This window comes from Myiozetetes cayanensis, unplaced genomic scaffold, assembly GCF_022539395.1.
Source record: "Myiozetetes cayanensis isolate MyiCay16 unplaced genomic scaffold, myiCay2020 scf12, whole genome shotgun sequence".
Lineage (NCBI taxonomy): Eukaryota > Metazoa > Chordata > Aves > Passeriformes > Tyrannidae > Myiozetetes > Myiozetetes cayanensis.
The window spans coordinates 21,322,174-21,331,076 of NW_026086826.1; the positions used below are offsets into that span (position 1 = coordinate 21,322,174).

The 8,903-nt window shown below is 42.8% G+C and overlaps 1 protein-coding gene across 1 annotated transcript; it reads left to right on the forward strand.

Moving 5' to 3' along the window:
* Positions 1-2,797: 2,797 nt before the first annotated feature.
* Positions 2,798-7,861, forward strand: ZNF281 (zinc finger protein 281). Its single transcript, XM_050307098.1, has one exon. It carries the CDS (start codon positions 2,986-2,988, stop codon positions 5,605-5,607), a length of 2,622 nt encoding a protein of 873 aa, XP_050163055.1. The 5' UTR covers positions 2,798-2,985; the 3' UTR covers positions 5,608-7,861.
* Positions 7,862-8,903: the final 1,042 nt, after the last annotated feature.

The window sequence follows — 8,903 nt, forward strand, 5'->3', positions numbered from 1 at the left end:
TTTTTAACAATAGCTGATTATTCCTTGCCTCTCACTATGGCATCTACCCAGGCAGCCTCTTGCCTGGGATGGAAATCCCTAAAATCCTGGCACTTGAAAAGGAGACAGAAGGAAATAAAAGTGTACACTTTATTCCCTCTCCATTTTTAATGTATGTATACAGATCATGAACTAATTAGTAAATAAAAATGCTTATATGATTTACGTTTCACACTATTTACATTTGTATTGTTGGCAGTGTTTTGCAGAACATTCAGTTACAAAATGCCTGTGATGCTGCTTCTATTGCTGTATGTTGAATAATTTGATTAATCAGCTGCCAGCTATGTTTAATGCCATTATGATGTGCTCATCTTACTTTCTATAATTTCAATATTTACTTTTATCTCGGATATAACTAATTTTACTTCAGTGTAACTTTTGAGGAAGTTTCTGATATTTTTTCCACAGTTTAAATGCAGATTTCAGATAATTCAGTGAAAGGACTCATAATGGCCCACTAATTCTGCATTTAGAGAAATAACTGGGATTTTATTCTACAAATAGTTGCCTCTGAGTAATTCACTTATCTGAGTTGCCAAGCTTCAAGATTCTGGCTGCTCTGCTGACAAACAAGCTTCGTGATATAATTGTGATATATTTTGTGTGAAGGCACAGTCAAAAACATAGCTTTTTATTTTTTTTAATCTATACTTGCTTATTGTTGAGTTCATTGATTTAATCTGAAAATAACTGAAAGGAAGTGTTGAATTTTAGCTTTTTTTTTTTTTAATAAAACTGAACAAAAGAAATTAAGCAAAAATACTCTCTCGCAAGGATTTTACTCTGGCATTGGGGAATCCATGGAAATATTACATGTGAATGGTATCTCTTATTACTCCTTGCCTAATAAGATAGTGATTTTGCTGATGAGCAAATCCAGAATGAATCCAGCTGTCTTCAAGTAATTTGCCTGTTGGATTAAAAAGTTGTAGTTTCTTTACTGTTCAAATGCAGTTTCTTATCAGCATATAATTTCTGTCTGAAAGTTGATTTTTTTTTTTGCTTGATATACTCTAGTGGCCAGTTTAAATATTAGTATTACAAGTTAGAGTCACTTCACAAATAAATTTTAAAATGTTATAAGCTCAAGGTGAATCTGAGTTACAGAAGCATTTTCATAGGAAACTATATATTTTACATTTTATTTCCATTTGCTATTCTGTTCTTCCTAGTAATTTGACTGTGTTTTTCAGGATTCTGCCTGCAGATTGCAAGAATCAGTAACAAGTTGCACTGTTAAGTCAGATCCTGGAAACACATCCTTCACAAAGGTGAAAACATTCTGAGAAACTCACTGAAGTAAATATTTTGGGTTTTCTTAGCTTGTTTTGTCTAATAATGGGCCAATTTGAAGCAAGCTGTTAAAAGAATTTGGTGCTTCATGTAAACTATCTGCTTACATACATGATTTTTTCTTCTGTCCTTATACATCTCTTACTTTCTTCCTATTTAAATGTCTAAAATTATTAAATGGCGTGTATACACATGGAGTAGTGTAGAATTTGGGACTATATGTTTTCCTAATTTCACTTTTTTAAAAAAATAAATATCAGAAGTAGAGGTGCTCGCTCCTTCTCAGCTTGCCTTAGCATCTTCGTGTTTTCACTTTTTAAAATAAATTTATTTTGTTGGTCTTTTGTTTGAAAGGCCACTCACGTAAAATTAAATTTTCTAATTAATGTTATAGATCCTTTGATGCTAAGTTTCTCATTTCCGAACAGTTGAATATCACAATACAGTTGATGCACTCCCATGTTATCAAATAAATGCTCAAGGTACAGCTGATAATGTTGAAAAATAGAAAAATAAATTGACCTTGATGAAGTGTGTCTTCTTTTGTCTGTTCCCAGGAAAGTTTATTTCAGGTATTTCTACTGCTGAAATGATTAGAGTTAACAGCTTTTTCCCTCCATTTTATTTTACAGGGTCTCTTCATCTTCCTGATATATGGGGTGTACAACACAGAGGTAAGTCTGCTTGGAGTATCTCAAGGCTGACAGAGTGAATGAGAGAAATGACAGGTTTCTTATCTTGATAACTGAGGGACAAAGTTGGCTTTTCCATTCGAGTGTCCTACTGCCCTTCATGCTTGGGCTAGCTTATATGCATCCCAGCTTACCATTAAACACTGACACCCTGAATAAAGGGGACAGGCTCATTTCTCATAGGCACCGAATAATATTTTACCGCTGCTTTAAGTTTTTTTTATTATTTTTTTATTTTTTTAATTCCCGGTCCGTTCTCTTAACGCTTAGCTAAACCCGAACCGGCACATCGCCTCACGCACATTCTGAAACTTAACCGCCGTGTAGAGGAATTCAAGTTTTGCTTATCGACAAAATCCCGAAGAAAACCGCACCAAATTCCCTTTTTTTTTTTTTTTTTTAAGGAATTAATTAGATGCGTTCAAGATTTTTAAAATCTCACCCAGGCGGGGCTTTGTAGGAACGGCGCACGCTATTTTTTACAGGCTCACCGGTCATGAAGGTCCCGTTATCCGCCAGTGGGGCGGTGCGGGGAGGCCGTGGGGCGGTGCGGGAGGGCCCGCGGGGCGGTGAGGGGGTCGCGGGCAGGGCCGGGCCGGGCGGACCCGCCCGGCCCGGCCCTGCCCGCGCCCCCTCACCGCCCCGCGGGCCCCCCGCCCCGCTCCCAGCGTGCCGCGCGGCGCGCATGTGTGGCGGAGGCGGGCGCTGGTAATTCCATTGTGGAGCGGCCGCGGCGATTTTCGTCCCTGGCGGGAGCCGTGAGTGCAGCCGGGCCGGGTCCGCCGCGGGCGGCGCGGGTCGCGGGAGCCGGCGATGCGCCCGGGCGGCGGCGACGGCGGCGGCTGTGGGGGAGCAACCGCCCGCTGAGCCGCCAGCGCGGTCGGGCCGCGGCGGGTCCCCGCAGCCCCCCACCTCGCCTGGGCCGCGCCTCCTCTGCGGGCCCGCCTTTCGCCGGGGGATGAAACTCGGCGGCGGCTTCAAGAGGGCGGCGGCCATGGAGCCCGCGTTCCCCCCCGGCATGGTGATGTTCAACCACCGCCTGCCCCCCGTCACCAGCTTCGCCCGGGCGGCCGCGCCGCCGCCGGCCCAGCACCCCCCGCAGTGCGTGTTGCCTCCGGCCGCCGCTTCCTCCGCGGCGGGAGAGCCGCCCCCCCAGGCGCCTCCGCCCCCGCAGGACGTGACTTTCAAGAAGGAGCCGGCGGGGGCTTTCCCCTCCGCGCCCTCCTCCGCGCAGAGGAGCCCCTGGGGCTTCCTGCAGTCCCTGGTGAGCATCAAGCAGGAGAAGCCCAGCGAGCAGGAGGAGGAGGAGCAGCAGCAGCAGCAGCAGCACCATCACCACTACGGGGGGCTCTTCGGGGGAGCGGCGGAGGAGAGACCCCCCGGCCTGGGCGGCGGCAGCGGCGGCGAAGGAGCCGGCCAGAGCGTGATCCAGGACCTCAGCCTTCTTCACCACCTGCACCAGCATCCCCACCGGGAACTGCTGCTGACCGGCAGAGGCGAGGGCGCCCCGGGGAGCGCGGGTGAGCCAAAGCACGACGCCCAGGTCAAGAAGGCAAAGAGGCCAAAGCCAGAAACTCAGGGAATCAAAGCCAAGCGGAAGCCAAGCGCTTCGTCCAAACCCCCCCTGGTGGGAGATGGGGAAGGTGCTGTCGCGTCCCCCAGCCAGAAACCTCACGTCTGCGAACACTGCAGTGCTGCCTTCAGGAGCTCCTATCATCTGCGCAGGCACGTGCTCATCCACACCGGGGAGAGGCCTTTCCAGTGCAGCCAGTGCAGCATGGGCTTCATCCAGAAGTACCTGCTGCAGAGACACGAGAAGATCCACAGTAGGGAGAAGCCCTTTGGGTGTGACCAGTGCAGTATGAAGTTCATCCAGAAGTACCACATGGAAAGACACAAGAGGACGCATAGTGGAGAAAAGCCATACAAATGTGACACTTGTCAGCAGTATTTTTCAAGGACTGATAGACTGTTGAAGCACAGAAGAACATGTGGTGAAGCCATAGGTAAAGCAGGGGCTGGAATGGAGCCTGGGTCATCAAACAGCATGGGTAGCTTGGCTGCGTTGTCTCAGGGAAATACAAGTTCCTCAAGGAGAAAAAGTAAAGCAAAAAGTACATCCACTGAAAACAAAGGAAACAAGTGTAGCAGCAAAATAGCTGAATCTCAAGTTACAAGTAATGTGGCCATGCCAAGTTATGCAGTTGATATTCCTGTTGTGTCTTCCAGTGGTGGTCTAGTTGGCACAGGCATAGAAGAACTGCAGAAAAAGGTGCCAAAATTGGTCTTGAAAAAAGCAAGCAGAAAACAGGCAGACAAAAACTACCTTAATTTTGTATCACCACTGCCAGATATTTTGGGGCAAAAACCACTGTCTGGGAAACAGAGCGGCTCTCTGGGCCTAGTAGCCAATTCCGGTGTAGAGACTATTGGCCTTCTCCAAAGTACAGGTGGTAAACCGGGTCAAATAAGTAGCAATTACGATGATGCCATGCAGTTTTCCAAGAAAAGAAGATACTTACAGACTGCAAGCAGTAACAGTGCCTTTTCGCTTAATGTCGGACACATGACTTCCCAGCAGTCCGTCATCCAGTCTCCAGGTGTTAGTGTTATGGATAATGAAGCTCCTTTATCTCTCATCGATTCAGCGTCTTTAAATAGTGAAATAAAGTCTTGCCATGACAAGTCTGGTATTCCTGATGAAGTCTTACAGAGCCTTTTGGACCAGTACTCTCACAAATCAGAAGGCCAGAAAGAAGATCCTTTCAGTATAACTGAGCAGCGTGTGGACTTGCACACCTCAGGAGAACATTCAGAGATGGTTCAGGAAGAAAACCTGAGCCCTAACTCGCAAACAGTTTCAAATGATAAGGCAAGCATGTTGCAAGAATACTCGAAATACCTCCAACAAGCCTTTGAAAGAACAACCAATAGCACTGGTTTTGCTTTTGGACCCAGTTTCCAATTTGTTAGCTTGTCTTCGACTCTCCATAACCACACTCTGTTTCCAGACAAACAGATATACACTACATCTCCACTTGAGTGTGGCTTCAGCCAATCCGTTACCTCAGTATTGCCAACTGCGTTGCCAAAACCTCCGTTTGGGATGTTGCTTGGATCTCAGCCAGGCTTTTATTTGTCTGCTTTGGAGGCTTCGCATCAACAGTTGACTCCTTCTCAAGAGCTGGATGATCTCATTGATCCGCAGAAAAACTTAGAGACTTCGTCTAACTACCAGTCAGCGTCTCAGAAACTGACTGGCCAGAAGGAACAGAAAAACTTAGAATCCTCAACGAGCTTTCAGATCCCGTCTCAGGAGTTAACTAGCCAGATAGATCCTCAGAAGGACATAGAGCCTAGAGCAACCTACCAGATCGAGAACTTTGCACAAGCGTTTGGTTCTCAGTTTAAGTCGGGCAGCAGGGTGCCAATGACTTTTATCGCTAACTCTAATGGAGAAGTGGACCATAGAGTAAGGACTTCAGTGTCAGATTTCTCAGGGTATACAAATATGATGTCTGATGTAAGTGAGCCATGTAGTACACGAGTAAAAACCCCAACCAGCCAGAGTTACAGGTAAGGTCCTGACCGACCAGGCTGTGGGGTCTTCTTAATGTAATTTGTTTTACTTTGACAACACTGCCATTGGAATGTTTCTACACGGTCCTATTAAGAATAATGTAACATGCCCTTTCAATGCAACTTTTCATATTTAGTTTATTTGGTTAGCGTGATTTTTTTTTTTTTTTAGCTCTGTTTATTATGGTTTTTAATCAAAAATCAATAGTTTAAAATAGTGTTTTTGTTCAAGTGACAATGTTTTAGCAATCAAATTTACATTATGTAGATTGTCAGGGAATAGCCCAAAAGTTTAAAATGCAAAAAATTAACTTTGTTCCTAGGACTGAGGTTTATTCTAATTGCTTTACTCTCAGGAAAGTGTAATGAAGCATGGGAATTCTATGCACCGTTAGTGTATTGGAACTTCCAATTTACAGATGATGACAAATATATCTCAGCTTTTTGAGGAAGGGATCTATGACATTTCAAATTGCTGTCTTTTATGTCGGCTGATCTGAAAGAATTTTGCTACCTAAATCTTGTTGTTTTTAAAGTACTCCTGTTCTTCCAGGTGATGCTCATTCCAGGCAGGTGGAGCAAATACTCTTGGGTCTGTAGGATGAGCCCAGCGTGGTAGCTTTAATCCGAACAGTAATGTCCCCAGAACTTCTGCATGAGACTGTAATTCCGTAAAGAGATTCTGTTGACACAAACCATGAGAACAAATTGTGTGCATCTGGTTCATGTCACTGGAACCCCAACTTGAAACTACAGTCATAATCCAGATAGGCTTTTGGGATACATTATTTATTATACATGGTTCAAAAAAGTCCATCCCTTGCTCTTCCCCTTTTTCATATTCTTTTAGTGTAAAAGGGTCCCTCTATTTTATTGTGTTCCTGGTTCCTCTGGACTTGGTCTTGGTGGTCCCCTCACCCTTTTCTTTCCCTTATTCCCTACTCACTGTCTCACCCCAACTTAATAGCTAGCATTTAAAAAGATTTACATTCCAGAAAGTGCATATCTTATGATGTGCTTTCTGATGTCTTAAGACATCAGATGACGAACAATGAACACCCACATGTTTTAGAACTGTGTCGAGGTTTCCATGTACAATAAGAAATAATATACTCCCAATTGTACATACCAAGGCCCTTATCCTGCATCAGGATCAGCTCACACGGACCCCTGTGCCCAGCTGGGTGCCAGCGGTGTCACTGGAGCTCTTTACGGAGAGAGGGGCTTGCAGCAGTTCATCATGGCAGGCTTTTAGGGCCTAAGGCTGCAATTCCATCAAAGGCTTCTGGTGATGATGTCAAGTAGAGCTTGAGTGGCTTGTTAATATCAACAGAACTTTTCTTTGGAATTATTGCCTTACTTTTATGTATATTTTGTGGTACATTATTTATTATATGTGAATCCTGATTAATGCCTGTGGAGCCATGGAAACCTGCTAGAAATACTGGTGGCCATTCAAAGCTGCTGAGAGGCAGTGGCACTGCTCTAAACCACTTTTTGCAAATGTATTTTTTAATTAGTTTTTTAATGTAATTTTGGTGATGTTTATGATGATGGTTTTTTATGTACTCTTGGTGATGTTTCAGTCTTAACGTACTTTTCTGTTGTCAGGAAGGTACCAGTGGTTGTTTGCAGTCTTATTGTGTAATCAGCCTATTACAGGCTTCCATGTATAATAAAGTTATTAACATTGTGCAAGTGTAAAACACTTCTGGTTATGAAAGTGGTGTATTATTAAAGGAATTGTTACAAAAATCCTGGGTAATTTCTCCTGTTGTCCCTCACCACTAAGAATTGAAACCTGAGCCCACTCGTGATCTCTTTTAGTAGAAAATGTCTTTTTTTTTTCCCCCTCACTAATCTAGAGTTTGTTCTCATAGAGTCCAGTCCGTGTAACTCCATGAACTTTTTATTTATACTTGATTCTGTATTTCATGCTATTTCAGTTTAAATAAGCAAACAACAACTGTTCTTCACTCACAGAACCCAGCCGGTCACCGGGGATGGAATAGTCCGTAACCACTGTGTTGGCTTTTTGAGTACCTTTTCTTTTGTTTTACAGAGGTTATAATTTACATTCTTTATGTTGTGTGTAGTAGAAGTTGCATATGTATTGTTCTGGCTGTTTGCTTTAACTTAATAAAACCCATTATTCACAAAATCATAAAGGTATCACTTCTATTATCCAGTCACACTTGAGAACCTATTAGGGAAACATTAGGAGATTAAATTTTGAGATGGAATAATATAACTTGCTGGCATGTTTTCAGCTTATTCTTTTCAGTTTCCTTTTGAGTCAGATAATCTGAATGCGCTATTTTAGAAACCAGGGCTCTGGTTTTCTCTCATACCTTCAGCGTAGCAAAACTGAACAAATTTCCTGAAGTTAAAATGTTCGTGCAGCCTCATCTTTTCAAATCTGTAGTTTTGGTTAAAAAATTGCATATTGTTAACATTTATAATTGCTGGAAATTCAGAATGACACATGTAATATAATTTCATTCAAGGTAAAGATTGTGGAAGGTTCTCTTTCTGCTTTTTGGGGAGGGTTTTTGGTTGTGTTTTCCCCCCTGCTGCCATGCTAACTTCTGCATTCTAAAATGCCCAGTAAAAGTAGTACTGTAGCAAAATACTGTAAAGCATTTTAGGTAATCTGAAGATAGTTGTTTGTGGATTTACTTAATCTGTATTTTTCTTCAACTTCGCATGTGAATTTGAATCAAGACAATAACACAGGTGAGAAAAATCCTGGCAAAAACTTTACAAGGTAAATATTGAATATGCTCAATGTCTAATATTCAGAACATTGCTAAGAATCATTTAAGAAAACCTGATGGAAACAGTGGGATTTTGCACAGTTTAGCAGTCATTCAAACATGGTTCTAAATAGAGCAAAACTGAGTATTTTCCTACTTCAATATGGAGTTTCAATTTTTTTTTTTCTTTAAATAATGAAAGTTAAGGATATGTTAAAATTGCATAGAAATTGGGCTATGGCTTTGCCTGCTGCATATTAGGAAACTACATAGTAAGTAGTAGTTAACCCACATGAACTAGAGCTTTATTTAGGGATGTGGTAGTGAGAGATGGAGTGGGAAAGCAAAATGGCTCTTTATTTCAAGGTTTATTTTTTGTTGTTTCTAAAGAAATTCTGGGAGGGGAATGATAACCTGGTTCCTACCGCTAAGAGGATTGTAAGGAAGAATTGATACATGTGATGATAGAAAATTGTGCATAAACTGTTACACTTCCTCTTACAGTAGCTCACATAACGTGTTTTTGCTTTGGAACAAGTGC

What these genes read in the sequence shown, in the direction of transcription:
- ZNF281 (XM_050307098.1), top strand. Translation starts at nt 2,986, where the DNA reads ATGAAACTCGGCGGCGGCTTCAAGAGGGCGGCGGCCATGGAGCCCGCG.